This window comes from Trypanosoma theileri (assembly GCF_002087225.1).
Source record: "Trypanosoma theileri isolate Edinburgh chromosome Unknown TM35_Tth_3_V1, whole genome shotgun sequence".
NCBI lineage: Eukaryota > Euglenozoa > Kinetoplastea > Trypanosomatida > Trypanosomatidae > Trypanosoma > Trypanosoma theileri.
This window is the reverse complement of record NW_021639845.1, coordinates 562,862-588,292: the sequence shown is the minus strand read 5'-3', so window position 1 is coordinate 588,292 and position 25,431 is coordinate 562,862. Positions and strand designations below refer to the sequence as shown.

The following is a 25,431-nucleotide window of genomic DNA, read 5'->3' as shown; positions in this document are numbered from 1 at the left end:
AAAAAAAAAAAAAAAACCAACAAATCAATTTTTCTTTGCAATAAAGAAGTGAGCGTATAGCATCTCTTCGTCACATACACGCAATCTTTTACTTTAACTTAGTCCTCTTCTCCCACATCCTTTTCCTTCTTAGATTTCTTGTGATTTCCCTTTTCCTTCTTTTCTTTTTTGTCTTTCTTCTTTTCATGCTTCTTACTGCGTGCACGTTTACGGCTTTTTCGATCTTTATCGTCCCCACTTTCATCACTCTCATCATCATCATCATCGTCATCATCTTCTTCATCAAATTCCTCTTCATCTTCCTCTTCTTCTTCTTCATCATCTCTTGCGTCGTCCTCTTCATCTTCTTCATCGTCATCATCATCATCTTCACCAACGACGCCAACACGTCTAACGGTTACCTTCTTTTCAAGGTATGCAAGCAGCGCCGTTTTCTCCCGCTTGTCAAGAGCAGAGAAGAGAAGTTTATCTTCTGTAGATGAGTTCCCTGAAGTATTGCTGCGTCGACCAAAAGAACCGTATACTGCTATCTGAAACGTTGAATTTCCCTTTTCTGACTCATCCACTTCAATACGTTTAATTTCGCTGTATAATACCCGTGTAACGGGGCGGTGTAGAAAAAGTAAAGCAGAGTTTAAGACAAAAAGTAAACCATCTGCGCCGTGATGGAGACAACGCAGTACGGAGTAGCCACGACTTGTTTGATATTCTTTATTATGGCCACCAAGAGCTGTTGCACCTGTAACTGCCTTTAGAATACGAATAAGAATTTCGCTTACGCGACCAGACATTGTAGGTGTAAATGTGTTTTTTAATACCTTCTCTTCACCCTCTTTCTTTACTTCTTTTGTTAAAGTATTCTGATTGTGTGCCATATTCGTAAGGACCTGATTAATTTCTTCTTGTGTCTCCAGTTGGCAACGCCATGGATGATCTTCATCAAGTGAAAATCCTGAAGGGCAAGAAATAACAATATGATTATACGTAGTTGTGCGTATCTTAAGAGGATTTCTTAAAATTAAAACAACATACTGCGCAAGGTCTTCGTCATTTTCACCATTACCACTATCAGGGATATCACATAAGTATAATTGCAACACATCTGTAAGAGGTATGGATGCCACAGCACCACCACCAGTTCCTCCTGCTGTTGCCGACCGTTTTTTATCTTCTAACACAAGAGCATAGTTAGATACAATGAGTTTATACCGTCCAGATGGATATGAGAAGGTGAGATCATCCAATACTCCAATCACACGTTCATCCTTTCGTCCACCACCAGCCATCATTAAAAGAAGTTGATCTTCTGACGCCGCACCTGCAACCGCACTGTTGCCAAGTAGACGAGATTGTTGCTCTTTCATGTGTTGATGTGTCTCGGCGAGAATCTCACGACCCGCCTCTTCTGTCTGTTCATGGCCAACACACACATTAGGAATTGCGAAACGAATAGATGTGAGTTCCAATGGTACACTTGAGCTCCCGTTTGGCATTGTTGTGACGGACGCTTGTGGACGCAGTGCAAGTGAAAGATCATTCTTTGTTGTACCGGACGCACTCGCAATAGTAGAAACGGGAATCTGTACAATAACTCCACCACCCATTCCACTTGTGGAGGCACCAGAGTTGTGTTGATTGGGTTTTGGAGTAGATACCAATTGAAGTAATACATCAGAATTTGCGTTTGCAAGTACACCATTCTTATTATCAGTATCTCCTTCCTGTTTTACTTTATCCATTCCGGTACCACTTTCAGTCTTTTTCACTTCTTGTTCTTTGGTGGTCCATTTGAGTGTACCCCAATTCTCAATGGGTGGCGGAGTGGTTGAAATCAGACTTCCTGCTAAAGCAGACATGATGATTCGAGCTCAATAATCCTTACACAAGAAGTAAGTTTTTTTTTTTAAAAAAAAAAAAAGAAAAAAAAACCCGAATATATGTGTGTAACTAATATATATATATATATACTTATATGAGTACTTATTTTTTTCTACTTTCCAAGTTGTTATTATTATTTTTTTTTTTTTTGCTTCGTCCTTCCCTTAATCTTGTTCCTTGATTCTATGGATTATTGAGTGATAAACGTTCAACCACTGTTATTTTTAAAAACCTTCAATCTTTACAAGAAAAAAGAAATAAAATAAAATAATAATCATAATCATAATAGTAATAGTAGTAATGACTCATTAATTAATTAATTAAGAAGGAAAGAGTTAAAATAAAAAAGAAATTACTGCCGCAATAATAACAATAATAAACAGACGCATGGTACAGGAAGGTTTTTGCTGTGCCGCCACACACACGATGAGGCTCTCTACAAAGAGAACAGAGAGCATTAATACAACAATCAATAGAGTATGATTGACACAAAGAAAAGGAAAAAAAAATTCAGAAAATGAGACAAACACAAGAAGGAAAAGAAATAATAATAATAATAATAATAATAATAATAATAATATTTCTGTTCTTACTTGTGATACTTTTTTTCTTTATTTCTCTCATCACCACACAATCCCACAATCGCTCATTCTTCAGAATATTACAAAATTGAAAAAAAAAAAAAAAAAAACAGAAAGACGCAATCATCATTTTACCATCACCACTATCAGCTTCATATATAGTCCTTTTACGAAATCGCCAAATAAATAAAATAAAAACACACAAGAAAAAAAAAAAAAAGAAATATAACTTCCCCATCAAACAGACTTAGAGAAACATAAATCCCACAACAGATGCCAATAAAAACAGGAATAGAAAACAGGAGGCGAATATAAAGGAAGATCCCGCATTGTGGTATTCTCGCAGCATATCTGGTGGAATGCTGAGTAAATGCAACAACATCCAAGGAATATCTTCCGTCTCCCCAAGTGGAACCCGCAAGAGATCTCTATAAATACGCCGTACTGTTGGATCTGCGGGCTGCATGCGTCCTAATAGACACTGCAGTGGTTCTGCCGTTCGATCTCTAGAAAACCATGAGAGAAATGGAATAAACCGCCACCATGAGGATTTTCTTCTTTCAGCGCTTTCCCGTACAAAATCAATCAATGCAGCGGAGGAGGAGGAAGTGAGAGTCCCATCACTCATCAAATGATGTCCATAGTGGTTTTGTGCTCTCCCAAGTACAGATAAAAGCCGTCGACGAATTTGAGACATTTCCTTCATATCAGCTGTTTCTTCATCACTGTCAGTGGCTAACTCTACCAATTGCACACGTCTACCGTCTCTTTCATTGCAATTCCAGGTGGATTGTTTATTATCATGTGAGAGAAGGAAGAGTTCAAAAGCATTTACCCACCGCAGTTGTACATCAAGTGTCATAAGTTCAAATTTACGAACATGTGTATTCGCCACATCGTAGCCACTCTCAACATCATCCTCGTATTCCTCTTCAAGTTTTTCTTTTTCTATATTAACATCTATAGAAAATGCATCACTTTTCGCATCATTCTCAACGGTAGTTCTCAAGTTGTTACTAGACAAGTATTCCTGTTCTTTTTTCTGAAAAACAGAGCACATCTCCAATCCCTTCTGGAAAATATTATAAGGATCACTAGGTGTTATAATACCCTCTTCAACATTACAACAATTTACAGCTCCACATCTTCGCATTCTTATTATACCTTTTCCCTTTGAAACTTCAGATTTCGTATTCCCAGATGAAATATCATCATTTGAGGAGGAGGAGGTAAAAGCACTATCCTCCTCTTTTTTATTCACATGTCGTGGTTGCAAAGGTTCTTCTAGAAAACACCATAAACCACGAAACATTGGTACTTTCGTAATAATATGATCGAAATCATCATTAGAGCCTTTGGAAGTCTTTGATACATTTTTAGAGGCATCACTTTCCTTCGTAGTGTTAAGTTTCCAAAGAATGAGTGTTTGCCAATCCTTTTCATGATCGTACCAGTAACGAACTTCCTCTAGAATATTTCGTAGAATCGTCCAAGAGTCCCCAATATTTCTACTGGTTGAACTTTCTACAAAATCATGTAGAATAGCCTCAACATCTTCTCTTGTAGGTTCTTCTTTTAATGTTTCATCATTTCCATTCTTTTTTCTACTGTTATTGTTAGGAAAAGAATTACGTGATAAGGTTGATCGATTTTTCTCTTGCCCAAAACCATTTTCACTCTGAAAACCATTCCATAGTAGCAACGGTTGTAATTCTAACAGTGCGAGTGTCTGTCTCCGAAGCAGAATAGTACGTAATAAATAACTGCTTTGACCAGTTAACATTCCATCATCCTCACTACCAACTCCTACAAACATATTACCTGCAATATTATCACTACTTGTTGTTGTTGTTGTCGATGTTGATGATGATGATGATGATGATGTAAAGGGTACCTGACGTAGGAATGCCTCATATTGTGGTGCCATAATTATCTCTTGATACTCTAAAAACATTTCTTCAATTAACTCTGCGAGACGCACCAGTTCACGTGAAAGAAAGAGACATTTGCGGCGTTCTTCCGCATCCTCCTTGACGACATCCTCCACAACAGCTTGTCCATCAAGTAATACTTCACTATAACGTGTAAGAGTTTGTTTCTCATTAAATCCCTCACTATTACACCAAAAATAATTTTTACAATTAACTTGGGTTAATGGTTGATTCCTACTAGTGAGACAACTACTACCACTACTACTCCTCTTTCCCCAAAAAGCCCACTTTATTGTAGCAATAACTGTATGGAAAAAACGTCTCCAACGACGTAAACTAGCCGCAACCGATTCTAATGATAATCTACGTGAACGTGAGGGTTCTTCAATCTCATTAAGCCAATCAATACCGGAATCATGTATTTTTTGTCCATCATCACTATTTTCATCTGTTGAATCGTGAATGGAAATACCTTTAAGGTGACGACGTCGAGCCTCAAAGTTAGTATCACCACCACCAAGTTCACGACGCACACGACGCAATCGAAGTGCATCCATTTCTCGTTGAACACTAATATACCGTCCGAGAAGTTCTTTAACAGCTGCAGTCATATCATTTAATGTTATACGTACAGGAGGTTTTAAAGGCGGTTCTATCATATGTGTTACTTCATTATCCTTTTTATTATGTGGATGACCTTCAACTAACTCAATTTGATGTTTTCTTTGCCATTGATGTAATTGTTCTAGTCCTTGAACAACATGATTTACTTTTTCTTGTGGTGAATTTTCTCGTAAACCAAGTTTATTTCCTATAGCGAGGAAATATGGCATGAGAAGCAGATACAATAACAGTAAAACTACTACTATCAGTATTCCCAAAAGAATTCCAGCTAATCCCCGGGGATAATAAGAGAGAGCTTCCGAAAGGTTATGTCCCCATCTAACGTATCGATAATCATTCGATATATCTTGCCTTCCACCTCTTTTTTTCAGTGTTCCACTACAACTACCTACACGTGGCGGTTGAGGTGGAACACAAATACTCTCCCTTGGCTCTGCATGCCGCTGTCTGTTTATAATTAACGGCATATTCACTCCACCTCCTCGTCCTTCTGTTTCTTCATCAGGATCGTATCGTCCGTTTGCGCCATTTCTTAACTGTGGTGCGGAGGCCGAACTCAAATTATCATCATCTTTTGGAGTAGCCACAAGTGAGCCAACACCATTTGTTGCTCGATTCCTTCCTGCAGCGGTAAGACTATCAACGGCACGATTATTGTTCGCATTTCCGGATGGTGATGGGTTTTGTCGCGTATATATACTATTACTGTTTTCACCCGTCAACGGAGCTGTTGGTTTGTTAACTGGAGGACTATTAGGGTCACCTAGTGGGGCTACATCAAGTCCGTCCACGCTATTCTTAAGTTCCATCAGTTCTCTCACAGCTTCTACAATATCGTCAAAGCCATAAAAGTAGTGCTTTGTATTACTAAGGAACATTGAAGAAAATTGTTTTTGACGTGCCGTCTTGAGTACTAAAACAGAAGTCGGTACATCCTTCACATGTTTCGTCATTATTCGAATTGATTTTACAGAATCCCATGGAAAATCTGCTTTTACAAGATCATGGTTAAATTTACAGCCGTGCTTATCAGCTTCTAGTGTGCCCTGATAACCCTGATAAGTACATGAAAGTCGCACATAAGGTTGTTTTTGTTGTTGTTGTTGTTTCTGAGCAGTTGGTAAATGTGACGTCATTGTCGTAAACTATTTAATAACACCTCGTCAGGTATATAATAGAAATCTGTTCAACAACAAAATAAAAAAAGAGAGTATGTGTGAAAGAAAAGTCTTGTATACTTTTCTTTCTTTGTCTGCAAGACTTTCTCAATTTAAAAATACCTACAAGAAAAACAGAAAAATAAAAAAAAAAGAGATACACTCTTATTTTCCTAGTCGTGCTCCAAAAACGATATGAAACTTCTTCTCAGAATCCTTTGTGCTCGCACCCAAGCCTCCCACTTCACTTTCCTTGTTAATAAATTTGGTGCCACAGTGTAGAACTCTTTGAGGAAAAGTCTGTGTTTCTTTATTATTGACCCTCTGCTTGTGTGCGACAATCCTCTGTACGAAATTCGAAAAAAAAAAAAAAGAAACAAAAAAGAAAAGAAATCAGAAAAAAAGTGATAAAAATACATAAGAAACAACTTGAAGTATGAGGTTGACATAACCTTCATCTTTCAGCTTCTTATAAGTACACAGAAACATATATACAGATGTATTATATTTACGTTTTTTTTTTTTTTTTTCACATGAATTCGTTCCTATTTGACGAATGAGTTACCACACACAAGCAAGAATGCCCTGGGTGCGATTGGTCTCTGTGATAGTAAACAGTGAGACCCAAACTCTCATAATTTATGAGATATTAACGATGTACAGAACGAACGAAAGCAACAAAATAAACAAACAAGAAAGAAAAAAGAGAAAATGAAAACAAAGAAATTCTATTGGTTTTAACACCAGTTCTTTCACTGATACTACTACCACTAATATTACTGCTACTATTCCTGATGAAAGTAGTATTCGCAGCACAACAACCACCATATAAATATATTTAAATAAATCAGGCAAAAAGAGCACGTCTCGTTGGGTCTATATTTTCATCACCTATGTTATTTTCAACGTTATCGTCTACATTCTTCTGGTGAATGTATTTCTTTCCATCTTCACTATCTGCTGTTCCTTCTATCGCCGCAATAACTGGTGATGGTTCCCCCTCATCATTAGCAACAACTTTGGTAACTTGTGCCGGACTCTTACTTTGCTGTTGTTGTTTCTGTTGTTGTTGTTGTTGTTGTTGACGCAATATTTCAGCATATATGCTCTGTGCATCTACAGAAAAGTGTCCCTTCGTGGAAGGAAGGAAAGCCGCTGAAGAGCAGACATCACCTTTTTCTTTTTTTTCTTCGGACGTTACTTCCTTTATTTGGGGATGAGGAGACTGTATTTTCTGTTCCTGATGCTGCTGCTGCGGATGATGATTATTAATATTGGTGTTATTATTATTATTATTATTATTATTATTATTATTATTATTATTATTATTATGAGAATCTATGAAATGTTCATTTTTATTTGCAGAGGAAGGCGAAAGAGAGACCATAAAATCTCCAATTGCCACATTTTCCGCCACTGACACAACTACATCTACTGAATCATCATCATCATCATCGTCATCGTCATCATCATCATTATCATTATGATTATTATTTTTATCATTAATATTATTATTGTTATTATGAACTTCCTCATATTTTTTTATATTACTGGTGTCATTAAAGTTACTCCAAGAAGTTTCACCAGCAACAAGGAACGACGCAGGACCTCTTCCCCCTTCCTGTACCATGGCAGCACGTGTCGATGAAGTGTTATTTCCAATTGCAAAACCAATATTATTATTACTATTATCATTATCATCAGTACGTACGATATTTTGATGTTGTATATTGCCCTCTTCAGACTCAATGTCATCTGTGCTGTCAACATTTCTATCCCCACCAACATCTCGCATTCGTTGTTGTAATATTTGTTGCCGCTTACGCATAGCTGCAGCCTCTTCAAAAAGTTGCTGTAAAGAAAGCTCTTGTAACCATGAAGAGCGGAAGCCCCTATCTTTCTTAGTTTTCCCATTCTCTTTCATATTATTATCGTCGTTATCAGTGTCGCTGTAGGGGCTGTGTCCTTTCTCATACATAGAACGTGGTTCCTCATCTTTTTCAGTTGCATTTGTTGTGTGCGATGATGTAGAACTGCTACGCATTCTACGCCATGGAGTTTTCCCATGAACGCGTGGATCCTGCCTGGTAGATGAATGGATATTTTCTCGATCATCATTTATAGCCCTCTGTTGTAATAGTAAAAGATTCCCTTTTTCAGATCTTTCATGTCTCTGAAATAATGAGTTTTCCCTGGAGGAATCTGCTGTGAAACTATTTCCTTCTTCAACATCATCGTCATAGTTGTATTCATCAAAACGAAACCGGCGAGCATTATATGCTAATGGATCATCCTTCCGCATAGCCTCTAAACGTTCTCGTACCGCATTTTCACGTAATATATCTGCACGTGTTTTTCGTAATTCTTTCGGTTTTCCCATCCTTGTGGTACGTGGTGCGGTTTGTATGGATGAGTCTGTACGCTGCAGATGTGACCAGACACCACTCAGTGCCACTTTCTCACGTAATTGCCGCTCTGCCTGTTCAAGTGACTTTTCTTCTTCCTGCAACTGTTGCAAAGCGGCCCTGCGCTGCGCCACCGCCTCCCTGCGCTGCAATGCCACGGTTCCATACACAATTTCCTTTTGCCGCTTCTGCAGTTTTCGCCGTGTGCGTTTGTTGGCGGTGGCGAGGTGTTCGAGTTGTTCCCGCAGCCGTACGGCCTCCTTCCGCTGATCGGTGATGAGATGCCGGTCCTGCTGGAGTTGCTGCCGCAGAGCGGCGACGGTGTTCTGCAGACCCCGCTGGCGGTCCTGCGAGGCGACGAGGGCCTCCTCCAACTCCCGCGCCTGTTGGGCCAATCGCTCTTTGCGGGAGTCGCCGTCCAGCCGCTCCCAGAGGAGTGGAGTGAGGGCTGCGAGGGCCCGCTGGAACCGACCACCGCGCATCCCACTCTCATCATCACCCCCATGACTGCTGCTGTTGGGGATACTATTCGTATTGGTGTTACTATTGGTATGACTACTATCATTATGATTATTATTATTATTATTATTATTATTATTATTATTATTATTATTATTATTATTATTATTATTAGTGTTGATGTTGTTGTTGTTTCCTCCACTAGATGCATGTGTTATGGTAGTATGGGAGGGATGTAATAGACGACTGTGTGTTAAGCGAGAGGTGTCATCATTCTGGTCAATTCGTGCAGCTCTACGAATGCTCTCAGCAACACCAAGAGTACTACTACTATTACTGCTTGCGTTTACTGAACGCACTGCCACATCTGTCTGTTCACGTCTTAAAGGTAATGTGTTACCATTAATATTACTATTGCTATTGTTGTTATTCTCCGAAGTAGTCGTAATGCTCGTATTAGTGGTTGAACTCGTCACAAGTACTGCTGGGCGAATTCGTCCAGAAGCAATAGCAGCTGTAGCTGCAGCAGCAGCGGCACTCATACCATGCGCACTACGTGATCGTTCTCGTCCTTCTCGTCCAGAAACAGGGAGAGATACACCATTTGATTTAGGAAGCATAGAACTGCGTTTTCTGACAATAGGACTACTTTTCCGTGGAGGATCCACAAGTGAAGAGAAAGATGTATCTATACTATCCTCTGTATTTCTTTTCGTCTGATCCTCACCATACAATGGTTGCTTTTGCTGTTGTTGTTGTTTTTGATGATATTTTTGTTTCACTTCTTCATTATTCCACTTCTTATTCTTATCTCCTGTAGAATCTTGAACCCTTAAAGAAGAATTACATAACTCTCGTCTTACAGGACCATTTTGTATACCTGTTCTATTGTTATTTTCTATGAAATGAAAAAGCACCTCCTTTGCTGCATCCATGAATACCCGATATGTTGTATCCACATCCATGCCAGCATCCAGTTCTTTGACCTGCGGGATCACCTGCTGTAATAGTGCTACATACAAAACCTGCGATAGTTTAATCTCTTTAGATTCCTGATGACGTGCAATAGCACATTCTATATCTTCTATATGCCGCTGTGCAACTTCTCGAACAACACGATGAAGGGCATTCTGACTTTTTTCTTGTTGTTCTTTTTGTTGCTGTTGTTTTTTTTGTTTTTCATCACTACCCCTTTGATTCTCTTTAAGGAGTGAAGGCAGTAGCAAGAGTTCGATAAATGTTGAAATGGTTGATCGCGGAGCATGTATAAAGGCATCTACCACTGGAGACTCACGCATATCAAGGAAACGTAACTTTGGACAAAGTGTGGCTGCGGATGAAACTGCCGTTAAATCCGCTACACCGCTTCCTTTGGCATAAATATGTGTAAGAGAGTCCATTCCACATAGTATCGCGTTAAGAGCGGTGAGTTGCGAATTTCCATTTAGACGGAGAACTAAAATAGAGGATGTGGTATATTGTAACCATGCAGTACGTTCATTTCCGTCTGGTGTAGATGCAGCAAGAGGACGTTCTACAATTTCCTGCCAGTTTTCTTCTATCGCATCACTTTCTGAAAGTGTTAAAGTGAATACATTGTAGGAAAGATCCAATTCACAGAGATGCGGAAATCGATAACGATTAAAGAAAAGCGCTAATGATAATGGGAACGCACGACGTAAGGGTGCTATAGATGTTTGTATCATAGTTGATAGATCTGAAGAACTAACACGGTTACGATTAATAACATCTTCGCATACAAAACCCCTAATCTCATTATGTGCGAGATTCAATACCTGTAAAGAAGATGGTAACTCATTAAGCCATACAGTTGTATTGTTGATACTACTACCAAGTTTATTGTGTGAGAGATCAAGGTGTGTAAGGCGGTGAAAAAGAGATGCAAGGCCAATAATACACCCAATACGATTATGGCACGCCTTTAATGTCTCTACGCGACTTGCAACGAGTGCTTCCTCTTCTGAAACTTGTTGAACATTAAAGCGCAGCTCAGAGATGAACTTGTGTGAAAGATCTATATTCATTTTAACTGACTCTTTTTTTCTATAGAAAAAAAGAGTAAACCAGTTACCACTGAGCAAATAATTATATATATTTATATATATAATTATGTATATGTATTCGGAAGAGTTAAAGTGAAGATATCAACCAAAAAACAAAACAATAAAAAAAAAAAAAACTTCCGTTTAGTTTTTCTGTACTAGTAGAGTGTGGGTGATAATTCCCCAGTGCAATCACCCAGAGTTTTCGTTATTCTTCTGAAATTTACCCTAACGAAAGAAAAAAAAAAAATCAAAAATATATATAAAAAGAAAAGAGAAAAAAAAGGGTAAGAAATATATTACACTACAAAGTCATTCAGTAAGAAACTATATAAATTACGTAAATATACATGTGCATGCAAGTATGCCCATTTGCAAGAATAGGATCGTATAGAATTTTGTATCGTACAAAGTAAAAAAAAAAAATACTGTAGCAATTGCAAAAATAGAAAAAATATATAATAATAAAACTTACAATAACAATAGTAAGGAGAGGAAAATGAAAACAGTATACAAAGTGGTAATAATAAGCCCGTTTCTGAAACTGCAGCACCTCTACGTATATTCACAAAGGGTCCGTAAAGAAAAAAAAAAAAAGGATGGTAAAGATGAGAACGAGATAATACATTTATATATATATATATTATCAGCAGATCTTCTAAAATCTACATTGCATCTGGGTAATGTGTGGGTGCTGTATTATATCTACCCTCTTTATTTTTATCCATATCATCACTATCATCACTATCATCATAGTTTTCATCCACAGGTTCCCAAACAATCTCATTTCTTTGTAATTCTCGCTTTCTATCTAAATATTTTTCAGATGCTGTGGTCCAGGTAGGCTTTGCTGAACTCATAAATGAACTACTACTGTAACTGAGTCTACTATTATTTGAGACATATCCCAAATCTGTTTTTCCCCTATTCACAGATTTTGTAGACGATGGTATTACTCCTCTTTCTTCTACAACCTTCTTCTCATTAGATAACGTCAATTTCTCATTTGTGTTATCAGATAACTTTTCATATCTAGAGATTTCATTTGCTGTATCATATGAAAGTCGTGATGGAAATGGATGACTTTGTAAATTGATTGGATATTCAGATTTTTCTTCACCTCTAACCCTCTCATCATAGTTAGAATGAAAACCAGGGTGACGCTTGGTTCCATGTGATGCGTGTAAAGAAGAAGAATCATCATTTTTAATCCCAAACCGGTGTTGGTGTTGTTTTTTGTGTTTTTCTTCTTCTTCTTCTTTTTCATGTTCTTGATGCATTTGTTTCTCTTCATGTCGTTCACTATTATTAGATGAAACCAATATTTCTTCCTTATTTTTAAATTCATCTTTATGTGCATTCTCAATCAGTCTATCATGTCGAGTAATAGACTGTTCCTCCTTTTCCACAGGGGAAGATGATGAGAAAATAAAAGATTCTCTTTCCTCTATCTGAGTAACATGTATAACTTCTTCTCGCCTTGGGTGTTCTTTATGATGACTCTTATTATCCTTATCATTAAGGTCAATCATTTGAGTATTCCATTTTTCCTCCTTTTGTTCTTCTGAATGTTTCCTGTTACTATTCAAGAGTGGATCGGTAAGTTCAAAGGTAGATTTGGTAGATGATACAGTATATTCACGATGGGAACTACGCCTATTGGGTTCTGCGGAATGTACATGAGATGGAAACTCCACATCGCGTTGATAATAATCACGTGTTTCAGAAGTTAACGTTATTGTTCCCGCTGATTCTGCAGCCCTCTCTCTTAACTTTCTCCATGCTGAAACATACATATTATTCCCTTCTTCTTGTATTGATATTCCTTCCTCATTCTTTTTAATAACTGTTGGTGTATATGTTGGAACCTGACTGTTCGTAGGGTTATGAATAGGTTCCTGCTCTTGCTTCTGTACGGTTAAGAATGGTGTTTCCGTGGTATCTGTACATAAAGTATGATGAACGCCTCGACTCACATCTTGTCGAATTTGTCTTAAATCTTCTAATTCTTCTGATGTATAAATGCGTTTCCCATCTCCCCATGTCGTTCGAGGTGTCGTTACGCTATTCATTCCAGATGTCTTTGAGACTCCCCCATCTTCTTCACCTTCGTCAGGGAAAGGAGAAGCTAATCTGCATAGATGTGGAGGTTCCTCCGTTCCAGAAGGAGATAATAATCGTTGTGGATTTTGTTGTTTACGTAAAGAAACGGATTCTCTTCTCGTTTCCAATGGATCTTTCATAATGACATCACTCAAGAACCTCCTATTACAGAGTTTCTTGCAAAGAAAGGATCCGTTTGGTATGATGTAATCCCCATCAAAGAGTGAGGCAAAATCAATATCCAGAAAAAATGGATGAACTAAAAGAGTAGATACTGCTTGTCGAACATGATTATTCACTGATACTGTTGATAATTCTAAAGATTTATCAACAAGTAGTTTACAAAAGTTTGACAATGACTTCATGGATTCACATGTAGAATTAAAATTCTTTTCTACTTGTGTTACTTCTTTATCCTTACTTTCTTCTTCATCATACACTTCTTCTCTCCTTATTTTTGTATCCATTTGTGACTTTTTTGAACGCAAATTATTAATATAGGCATCAGCAAGTGAAATAGCTTTTGAAGATTCACTCTTGTTATTCTTAACATTAACGGCTGTAAAAACTCCTGACGTGCATTCCGCAGACTTTTTCTCTTCTTCCACTGCCATCCAAATATTAATACTGGGAAGTACTAAACTCTCAAGTCGAGAATGAACATAGTGATGTAATGCTTTTAATATCCCACTTTCTTTACGATTCATCCCATTATGATGATAATGATTATGATGAACATTATCAAGATAAAGGGATGAAGAACGAGCAGAGGATGAAAAAGGGTAGGATGAATAAGATGTAAACACACCTTTCCATAATTGCCAAATCTCTTTAGAATCATGAAAATAAGTTGAAGTGGACCTCTCATCATATTTTTCTGATGATTGTAAAGATAAAAGCGTCGTACTTTGTGGAGCGAAGAGTTCAAAAAGTATACAAAGATAAAACCAATAATCATCTCCTATAGTCCATGAAACTCTCTCAGATTCGTCCATTGCTGTAAAATGAGCGATATTAAAAAGATAACGAGGAGATATATATTCTATTACACCAAGCTGTTGTCTTTCATACTTCCATGCATTTGTATGAACTCCAAATCCTTGAATCAATAAATGAAAATCTTTTGTTTTAATTTCATTTTTTTCATCCTTATTATCGTTACCAACAGTTCCCAAAAAAGAATTAAATGCTACCGGATTCCACTGTACAAATAACTGTCTTGCAGAAACAGGTCCAAGGAGAGCTCCTTTACCATGTAAAGTAATTATGGCTAGTAAAAGTTGAGCCGCAAGAACGCGAGCCAAATTCCATCGGATATTCACAGGCGTTTTTAAAGTTTGAAGAACATGATTCATAAACACAGAGAGTGGTATAATCCCAAAATAGTGAAATTGTGGTTCTTGTCTAGGGGATATTGGAATTCCCTGTGGAGTAATCGTAATCATTCCCCTATTCTCTACAAGTGCAGAGAAAATAGGAGCTTGTACAATATATAATTTATTCGCATCGGACAACACTGCAACTATGGGATTATGAAAGGGCATATGAGAAAGATACTCCAACACCAGAGCCGCCTCCATCACACCAACTTGATCTTTTTCATCCGCCGCCGCCCACAATAATCTCGTCTGCTGTCGCGGCAGCACACGCACATCAAAACACTGCAAACTTGGCAAATGCCGTACACGGTGTACAACACCGCCAGCATCCACAGCCACTACAGAAGCGATGGAGCGGGAGAAAACATGTGTGGTGGAGGAAGAAAGAGAAAGAGAAGAAAGAGGACGTGAACGACTCTGGTCGTGAGAGTGGGCGGGTTCGAGATGAAAGTCTTCCAGGCGATAATTCCCACGCTGAATAGAGGAATGAGGATCCATCATCACAGACGCAATGTGTTGAACCGATCGTTTGCGATACTCTGTCATGTGAGAAGATTCTGATCGTGGCAATCGTGACGCAAAGAGACGTAGAGATACATAAGGAAGAGAATTATTATTGTTCTTGTTGTTATTGTTACTGTTATTATGGTTATTTTTCTGTAATTGTAATGGCACATTAATAGCAGTTTGAATCTCCATTGTATTTATTTCAGATGCCCAAAGTAACGCTTTATAAGCCTTTAGAAAAGCACTTTTAGTGGAAAAGGTTAATACAGCACTATGAACACATCGTGTAGAAGCTGATAAGGCATCTCCATAGAATAATGGTACCTCAAGTACTTCAACAGTAGAGAATGATTTATGATGACTATATTTTGTAGGTATTCGTCGACATGGAAAAAGAAGTACACTTACATTAATAGAATATTTTTGTGTCTTATTCACAATAACTTGTGTATATAAGATATAAAGTTCATTTTTACTATTCTTTCCTCCAAATACAAACCATTCTTCTTGTTGATGACGTACTAAAATATTATCTCTTTGCTGCATCAATATCCATTTATAGGGAGAAGCCTCTGAAGCGTTAAGAAGTCGGGGTGTAAGAGGAATTGAATAAACAGGTGGAGTACTAACGGCCGCATCAGATTCAAGATGAGGAGTTCCAAACATACTTAAAGGATTATCAGGAGGTTGCGTAAAAAACAAAGCCTCAAAGTTTGCACATACAATAGTATTCCTTAAAGCAGAAGAATCACTTCGGCCATCACTTACTCTTAAAGAGTGTAAAGAGTGTAGATCTTTTAGAGGTACAACACCTCCACATACTTGCATACACCATCGTGGTGTTTGAATATCTGTACGTCTTTTACCAGTCTTATTCATAACACTTGGTGAATGAGTTCTACCCAAGGTGGCTGCTGTTCCTCCCGTGATATCTTTTCCTACCATAGTATTCACCGTACACCACAAACCATATTTACCAGCGGCTTCTCGTTCTTGTTGCTTCGATTGTAAAGAAGAAAGGTGTGAAAACTTTCTTTGTTGTGGAAGAATCCCATTGGACTGCGTTTCATATGAAAGGGAATTTCTAGGGGTTGTGGCAAAAGTAGTAGTAGTACTAGTAACTCCATTCTTCATAAGAAATGAGGTATAACCATTAATGTCAAGATCATCATGGAGAGGAAGGGGATTAAGATGGAAATAGGCATTTATATAATCATCTTCAGTAACATGACGAGAGTTTTTTGTAGATCTACTACTACTATTATTAATATTATTATGGATGTCAACAAAGTGAGTAGTAGACTGTGATTGTGTCGTTTCCGAATGCAAATAAATATTTTTAATACTATGTTTAACATCTTCCTCTTTAGAGCGACTGTTCCTTCGATGTTGTGAGGAATTCCCTGAGTTTAGTGATGTGTCAACTGAAAGTACATCTGTTGAAAATGAAGATGGATCATTCTCCATTTGCCATTCACGTGGAAATGAAAACAGTTCTTTGGTAAAAGAGACATTGTGAATATCAGCATTACCAGAATTACTATGATGATGATGATCTTCTTTATCAGATACTGGAAGTAGCAACGCATGCATCACTTTCTCTGCAGAAGCTTTAACTTTTTCCCGTCTACCTTGCACATCAGTAAAAGAATTAACATCAGAGGTTCTTTTCACTTCTACACCGTCCAATCGAGATGCTGGACGTACATTGACACTATTGATCTGATTAGATAAAACATGTTTTCGATTTTCTGCACTGTGAGGAGGCACTGAAAGACCACTGCGCACCACTCGCGTGTTGTTCGTCCCCTCACCGCCTTGTGCACTTAATCGTCCAGCTGCGAGAAGATTTAACACACGTCTGGGGAGATGATCTGGTGGTGGGGCAACAATCTTCTTTTCCCAATACTCAGAATCCTCCAATGTGGACTCTGCTGTATGACTCCGTCTTCGTCCACTTTTACTAACACTACTACTATTACCAGCATGGTGACTATTGTTATTATTATTGTTGTTGTTCTTATTACTGTTGTTTCTCTTTCGTGGAGAGAAGAGCATCCATGCTTGTCGACCATCTGGAGTCACTCCACGCCGCACACTTGGACGTGGAAGTGGAACCTCCAACACGGAGGAACTCCTCACAGCACTGCTGTTAAGACTGAGCACTCCTATGGAGGTTGAGGCTCGTGGTAACGCTGCTGCTGAAGCTGTTCTCTTAACAGCACTACTGTGTTCATCTTCTATCTGTACAATGTTGGGTGAAGACCCTTCCCTCTCCTTACGAGTTGAGTTCCGTCGATCTTTTTTCTTTGAGGAAGGCATATCTTTCACGGAATCAACAGTCCAAAAACCGATACTGTGCGAGGAGCTCATACTTGATCTCTCCTTTTTATCCTCTTCCCTTCTCTCTTCTTCTTTTTCTTCTTCTTGATGATGATGATGATGATGGTCTTCTTTTTCCACCTCTTCTTCTGAGGTCGTGGGAGAGTCGGTAACATGTTTACATCGTGCTATAATGGGATGCTCTTGAGGTACACTCTCTGCACCGTGCGATGGCTCCATACTATCACAACAACACTTGGTGAATAACTCTATATAAAGAACCCCAAGGTTACTCGTATCGGTATCTGTTCCTTTTCATATATATATATATATATATATATATGCAAAGAAAAGGAAAAAGAAAAAGAAAAACACATGCAAAAAAAAAAAATCCATCAAATCATATTAGCATCGTCATAGTCACTTTAAACATTTAAAAAAGTTCATACACGCGTGATGTTCACAGTCTTGTTTGACCAACACAAATGAGGAGTGGCGCCAGAAGCAGGAATGGTATTACACCATGGTATTTGCGTCAATATAAGTTTATCACATCTCGAGTAGTGGTAACGCACGCACGAATACTCACAAACACTCAGATAAACATTGTCAGACAAACGCAAAGTAAACAGTAATAAAAAAATGGAGGAACAAAAAAGGAAAAAAAAAGAAAAAAGTAAAAAGAAAAAGAAAATAGAAATAAAAAACGGAAACTGACGACATGAAAGCGGAGATAAGAAGTAAAGTCACTCATTTCCTCTTCTTTTTTTTTTTTATTTTTTTCGTTCCTTTTTTTTTTTTTGCTTCCTCATCATGTCCATAGTAGTCGAAACGAGTTTTTTAACCGCATCATCACATAAAAACAAAAAAGAAAGAAAACAAATCTCCAGACACCATAAAATGGCAATAAAACGGTAATGCACAAGAGTACTGCTAAAAACATATAGCAGTAGGTAACTAAATACATATATATATATATATATATATATATCAATCTGTACCTCAATTACTTCGGAAAAATAAGATATGGAAAAAGAAGGGTGGTAATGAAGCATGCTGCCAGTGCATGATTCTGTTGGAAAAAAGATAGTAAGTGATAGATAGAGAGATAATAAAAATGTGAAAAATAAACTAACAAAAATCATCGTCATACACATAATAAACTCCAGTGCCTAAGTTAAGCAATCCAAAATCACCAAGAATGAAAAAAAAAAAACAATAACAATAACAAAGTTTAGCAAATAATGGAGAGAGAAAAATAGAGAAGTGCAAATGAAAATAAAAAAGAAAAAGAAAACAGATACCTAAATGCTTTTTAAGCAAAGCACAAATACACAAAAAAAAAACACGCTAAATAACTGAAATACCTCATCCAATCAACTACAAACAAATCTGTATCCTTTTCTTATTGTGTTTTTCTTCTTTTTCTCTTTTTTTTTTTTGTCGTTTCAAAATTATCAACGTACAAAACCGTATACACACATAAACCCACGAAAACAAAAACAAAAACAAAAAAAAAACTACATATATATAGATAGATACATATGTCGTTAATTGAAGAAAGGAAATGAAAAGTAACGAAAAAAAAAATTTTCTCTTTTTTACTTTCATATAAAACTGGCAAACCAAAATATAAATATATATAAAAAAAAGAAATCCAACAGCATTAAAATGCAATCATTCAGAAGCAGCATTCTTTTGTCTCATCTCTCTACAGGCATTTATTTTATTATACCTTTTTCTCCTCTCTATGGCCTCTATTTTTCTTTGAGTTTGCAAATTCTTAGAGGTCATACCCCCTCTTTTCCCTCCACTATGACACTTCTTCATCAGACAACCACTCCGCACAAGTCCAAAAATACAAAACAAAAATAAATAAATAAAAAAAAAAAAAAGAATGAAGGAAGGAGAAAAAGAAACACACATAAAAGCACACACACACACACACATACATACATACACACAGATAGAGAGAAAGAGAAAGATAATAAAAGAAGAGATACACCATAAAAATATCTAAACAGTGTATGCCACCAAAAACAAAAAAAAAAAAAAAAAAAAAAGTAAGTGCTACCGTATCATCTTCTCTTTCTCTACGGCAGCAGCAGCATCAGAATCAGGCATCGGTGATTCCTGTGCGACCGGTTGAATGTACATTGTGCAGCCACCGTCATCATCACTCTCTATCTCTCCCGCAGCTCCATCTAGAAAAGAATAGTTTTCCAGAATATCATTACAGCTATTTGTTACCCCGTGAGTATCGGCACCACCATTAGCGTCAATATTATTAGTAACAACACCACCACCACCACCACTTATTACATTACAAGGTTTGTCAGGCAACACTTCAACAGGGATAAAACCAGCGTTTTGTAGGAGTCGACGGTAAGTATCATTTACTGTGGCACAGCGCACTGGCGATAACGGGACAGCATCTTCAAAATCATCATCATCATCATCATCATCATCATCATCTTCCTCTTCACCACTGTCTTCGTAATCTTCCTCATCCATATCTGTATTATAATTATCTTCACTATTCTTTTCTTCTTGTTTTATTTGATATTTTCCTTTTTCTTCTTCTAGTACTTCATTATCCTTTCTTCCTTCTGATAGTTCCACCTCATGGAGGACTTCCTGTTTTGGACCATTCGGCTTAGTACTCAGCAAATTCCGTGGTGTTGGTAAATCAGTAGAAACGGAAACACCGCTCTGTCCAAGTGTCACCGGAACTTCTTCTTTGAGTACAGGTGGTATCGGAAATGATTTATTTGCTTTTGATTCTTTTTGTTTATCTTGGGATTCCATGTCCGTAAACGGTACGCGACGATGCAAAAGATCTCGGAGGTGATCAAGCATTGCCAGGTATCCATTAAGTGATTTCTCATGATGACCATCAACTGAAGTAATACTGGATTCGCTCTGTTCACCATCATCGTTGGCACGAGCATCTCGGACATTCTCTATTAATGCCATAAGTGCTTGGCGTTCTTCTTCCATTACGGAGTCCCTGTTACTTCCTTCCAGTGATAAAGAAGATGTCTCCTCTTGATTACTGATATTTGATGAATGTTGTTGCTCTTGTTGAGGTTGTGCAGCCATAGCTTCAACACAGAGAGGAACAGGTAGACTGGTTGGTAATGCAGACGGGAAAATAGGAGGTGAATTCTTAGCTTGTTGTTGTTGTTTTAGTTTCAGTAACATTAGTGATGCGGCGGAGGGTTCTCCTTTACGCGAATCAGCCCCTTCATTATCATCATCTCTAAGACTACGAAGGACCTCAAGTGTACTTGGAATACTTGTACGTGTTTCACTCACCTTTTGATATGCCGCGAGAACATCATCCTTTTCATTAAATACAAAACTCTCATGGATCACAGTTCCTTGTACTTGTGTTATTGGAACACGGTGTGGCATCTTATAACTTCCATTATTATCCAAAACATTCCTCCACTGTTGTGACACATCTGGATGTCCTCCTACAGCTTCACCTGTCACAATTACTGGAAGTGATGACAAAGATGTTGATCTTACTGGTGTTGTCTGTCTAACTCCATCATCCTGAAGTGGGGCTGAAACACTATATTCTATATCAAGAAGAACGGGAGGCTCATCTGTTAGGTCATTTTGAGCTTCAAAATTTTCCTGACGTGCTCCTGTAACCGCTACTGCTGTTGCTGTTGTGGCTGATCGAGTTTGAGGTGCTACTTTAACACCCATTACAGCCGGCATAATTCCAGCCATTGGTTGTAATGAAATAGAGGTCTTTTTATTGTTGCTATTGCTTCGCGAAACAAGTTGCTTTCCTGTTACTCTCGCAAAAGGTAGAACAGATCCACCTACGGGTTTCTGAGGCGAAGGCATTTGTAAAGGTGACATATTCTGCGGAAGAGCCATCTGTAGTGGACGCACTTGTAGAGGACCAAGAGCTAACGGTGGTGGCGGTACCTTCTTCGCTCGTGGTTGACCATCACCAGCGTTGTCACCACTTATTCCACCGAAAGGTGATGGAGGAAATGATATCTTTTCATCTATAACTTGAGAAGGGTTGCTCAGTCGTTTTTTGTTATTATTTGTAATAACATTTTTATCATCTATTCCAGCTCCAATGGAAGGATTACTTAATATGCAATCCGCCTTCCCAGGACGTTCCTCAAACTGTAGTTTCATTTCTGTCAGTGGCACAAATTGTCTACGTTGTTGTTGTTCCAAACGACGACGCACCTCAACTGCTGCTGGTATTTCATCTCTAGAAAGAAAAGAAAACGGCGATCTTCCACCAGGTGCCCCTACAGCAGAAACTGGAGAACGCAACGGACCTGGTTGTTGTTGTTGTTGTTCTTCTTGTGCGTCTTGTTTCACGAAACCCTGAGGCATAAATCCAGCTGCAGCTGTAGGTCGAATCATATGTTTGCATCCCAAAACAGGCAGACTGTTGAATGAGGTACCATTTTGAGAATGAGGAACTTCTGTAGGATGATGTAAAGGAAGACTATTACGTCGCGCCATTATATTTGGTGATTTTCGACTGTTTACAAAAACTTTCTCACCTTTCTTCACTTCTATAAGGATATCTTCAGCAAGGTTGCCATTTGCTCCTCCTGTAGGAATGGGAAGAACAGGTGTTGAAATGATATGGAGCATTGCTTGGGGTCTCTGCTGCTGCTGTTGTTGTTGTTGTTGCAACGGTGCGTTAATATCCGATCCTCTTAAAACTCTTGGGGGCCCTGGTATCCCTGAACGCCCTGCCACTTGTGGTGGTGGTGGTGGTGGTGGAGGCACTAGTTTTAGATTGTTCATGTTGTTGTTAATATTATTAAAGTTTCTATTACCTAGATATGCATTTCTTGCTGCTGCTGCTGCTGCTGCCGCTGCCACTTCTGCTGCTGCTGCTGCTGGTGGTGGTGGTGGTGGTGGTTGTGCACTGCGTACACCTCCATTTCGCGGTGACATCTCCGACGGTGGCTGTCGAGTCTTTGGTGGGGCAATAATACGTGGAGAATTTGCTGCAACCACCCTTCCTCTTTCTCGAGCACTGTGGGGTACTCGTTTTCGATTCGGGGCATTAATGCAGTTGGAGCTCTGATTGCTTTTGCGTGATGGGGGAGAGAGATCTAGTTCTTTAGAGAGTCTCTGGACATAGCGTGGATCACGACCAAAAACGGCTTGTCGTTGTTGTTGTTGTTCTTGTTGTTGTTGTTGTTGCTGTTGTTGTTGTTGTTGTTGTTGTTGCTTCCGTGGAGAGGACGGTGAAACATCACCACCTACATGAGAGGGTGACGCACTAGGTTTTCGGGGCAACGCCTTTTGTTGTTGATATTGCTGTGCATCACCACGCCCAATCCTATTCTGATATTCAATTACCTTGGCTAATTCTTTTCTCCGTAACTCTGCACGACGTTTAAGACGCTCTTGTTGAGATCTTTGACGTTGTGCATATTCTTCTTGTTTGCGTTTCATATACGCATGAATGGTGTCACGAGCCTTTGGATCTACATTCTCTGCATACCGTTGCATGATGGCGTCAACACGTTTCATTCGCTCTTTAAAGGCATCCCCACCTTTTTCTCCCTCATGAGGACGTTTCTGCTGTTCAACTACTGGTATATTTCGTGGATCTACCGCATCCACTACATTCCGATCCTGTTTTTGCTGTTGTTGTTGTTGTTGTTGTTGTTGTGGATATCGGAGTTGCTGGGGGGCTGGTGATGCTGGGCGTGGCGTCCTACACTCGACATTCCCCGCCGATGATGGACTGCCCGCTCCTCGCTGCTGGTACTGTTGCTGCAGATGGCGACGATAGTTATCAATGCGGTTGTGATCAACTGCCGGCACTCCTGCAATTCCTCCAGCACTGGGCTTTGGGCCAAGCGGCACCGGCCGACGTGGTGACTTTTGTTGTTGTTGTTGTTGTTGTTGTTCCGCTACCGCAAGAGCGGCTGCCCGGCCCGGTGAAAGAACTCCTGCCTCTGGTGAGGGCGAAGGCGAAGGCGAACGTGGTGGCCTTCCTAGTGGAGCTTGTTGTTGTTTTTGTTGTGATGGTGATGATGGTGTTTTGTTTTCAGCTCCGCGTTGTTTATTATTGTCACCACTAGAGCCCACGTCAAAGTCCATAATGTCTCTTAGTCGGACTTTACACTGGGTTGCAAGCATAAGATTCTCCTCCAACTGTTCTAGAGAACGGCGCACAATAGGGAGTGAGAGGGATTGTTTAATAGTAGGGCGACGTGCAGGGTCCTTTTGCAAACACCAGTCTACCATCTTGCGAAACTCTGATGAGAAGTGTGATGGTAATGGTGCATACGTTCCCTTTACAATGCGTTGCATAAGTTGTTGCATACTATTACCATCAAATGGATGACGCCCAGTGGCTAATTCATACAATAATACACCAAGGGCCCAAACATCTGATTTGTTATTGTACGGTTTGTTGCGGCAAATCTCAGGAGAGAAGTAGTAAGGTGTACCACACACCGTGTTTGCCATACCCATCGTATTGCGTAATACGGTAGATATACCAAAGTCACCTAACTTTACAGATCCATTTTTCATAAGAAAAACATTCATCGTTTTAATATCACGGTGTAAAATATGACGTGAATGTAAGTACTCCATTGCAAGACACACTTGTGAGTAATAATAAAGAATAGTACTCTCCTTCATTGGACCACCATTTTTAAGTTTTATATGAAGGTCACCACCATCGCAGTATTCCATTACAATATACAAATTATTGCGATTTTCAAAGTGTTCAACATATCTCACAATATTAGGATGGTTGAGTTGTTGTAACACTCGACACTCATGGCGTGCCTCTTCCCGCTCCTTTCGGCTCATCTTACCAAGGAATACTTCCTTGATAACCAAAAGTGCATTATCACTACGACGTTTGATAAGAATGGCGCTACCAAAACTGCCCTTTCCGAGCACTCGAATCTTGGTATATTTCTCCATTTTTTTTTTCTTTTTACTGGTACTTATAAGTATCTATATAAATATATATATATATAATATTTTTTTCTTTTTATGGCTTCCTTCCTTCGCTTCCCTTTTGTAAGCCCCCCTCTTCTTCACACACACACACACACACAAAGAGAGTAAGAGAGACAGATAATAATATTCGGAATTAAATACCAAGACTCTTTTTTTTTCCTTTTTCTCGTTCTGGTTTATTTGCTTCTAACTTAAACTTTTTTTTTCCCTTCCTTCACTTTCCAAATATAAATCAATACTTGGTATCTCAGTTTTTGTCTCTTCTTTTCCCTTTTCTGTCTTCGCTGTGAGAATCCTTTTCTCTGCCTTAATATTAGTTTCACTTTTTTTATAATATTTTTTTTTTCCCTTCTGGACTACTGTCAAACAATAGTGTACAATAATACAGCAACGTTTATACGCAGATCCTTCTCACTGCGTAATAACCGTCAATGTAAACAAAAAAAAAAAAAGATGATACAGTAATCCCTCCCTCAGAAACACACAAACACAAACTCAAACACACACAGGAACAGAGTGAAAGAGGGGGAAAAAAAAAGAGGAGGGAGAGGGAACAGTGGCCTTATCTACCAACACGACCTCTAACGAAAGATAAAAAAAAGAGAGAGAGAGAAAACATCAATGTAATAAAACAGGAACTATCGTAACAAAAGAAGTGACAATTGAAGGAATAAAAAGACTAACAACGCTACAGTTAGTGGGGAAATAGGAGAAAGGGGTATTTGAACCTCAAATAAGAAAATAACAGATATTTCGTACGTGGAAGAGGTTTACAAAAATAAAAATAAAAAACAAATATAACAATTGGACGCATAAAATTACAAATAGAAACAGGTTTGTAAGAAGAAATAAGAATACAAAGAAAAGACATTATTTCTTTTTTTATTTCTTGTACTCTCTTTGTATCAAATAATATTTTTATCTTATTTCCTGTTTATTTCCATCTTATTAACCTCCTATCCTTTTTTTATTCTCTTATTATCCTTTTTTTCTTTCTTTTATTCTTTCATGTAATATTTCCTTAATTCA

General features: G+C 38.5%; 5 protein-coding genes across 5 annotated transcripts; all 5 read right to left on the bottom strand.

Annotated features, from left to right (window-relative positions):
* Nucleotides 1-98: 98 nt before the first annotated feature.
* Nucleotides 99-1,856, bottom strand: TM35_000033150 (structure-specific recognition protein 1; the record flags this gene model as incomplete). Its single annotated transcript, XM_029022082.1, has 1 exon — nt 99-1,856. The coding sequence occupies one exon, from the start codon at nt 1,854-1,856 to the stop codon at nt 99-101; it is 1,758 nt and encodes a 585-aa protein (XP_028886628.1).
* An 850-nt stretch (nt 1,857-2,706) lies between these two features.
* TM35_000033140 (uncharacterized protein) lies at nt 2,707-6,150 on the bottom strand (the record flags this gene model as incomplete). The annotated part of the gene is made up of 1 exon (XM_029022081.1): nt 2,707-6,150. The coding sequence occupies one exon, from the start codon at nt 6,148-6,150 to the stop codon at nt 2,707-2,709; it is 3,444 nt and encodes a 1,147-aa protein (XP_028886627.1).
* An 868-nt stretch (nt 6,151-7,018) lies between these two features.
* On the bottom strand, nt 7,019-11,080 carry TM35_000033130 (uncharacterized protein; the record flags this gene model as incomplete). Its single annotated transcript, XM_029022080.1, has 1 exon — nt 7,019-11,080. The coding sequence occupies one exon, from the start codon at nt 11,078-11,080 to the stop codon at nt 7,019-7,021; it is 4,062 nt and encodes a 1,353-aa protein (XP_028886626.1).
* Nucleotides 11,081-11,763: 683 nt separating this feature from the next.
* TM35_000033120 (uncharacterized protein) lies at nt 11,764-17,649 on the bottom strand (the record flags this gene model as incomplete). The annotated part of the gene is made up of 1 exon (XM_029022079.1): nt 11,764-17,649. The coding sequence occupies one exon, from the start codon at nt 17,647-17,649 to the stop codon at nt 11,764-11,766; it is 5,886 nt and encodes a 1,961-aa protein (XP_028886625.1).
* A 1,830-nt stretch (nt 17,650-19,479) lies between these two features.
* On the bottom strand, nt 19,480-24,363 carry TM35_000033110 (putative protein kinase, putative,serine/threonine-protein kinase Nek1; the record flags this gene model as incomplete). Its single annotated transcript, XM_029022078.1, has 1 exon — nt 19,480-24,363. One exon carries the CDS (start codon nt 24,361-24,363, stop codon nt 19,480-19,482), a length of 4,884 nt encoding a protein of 1,627 aa, XP_028886624.1.
* Nucleotides 24,364-25,431: the final 1,068 nt, after the last annotated feature.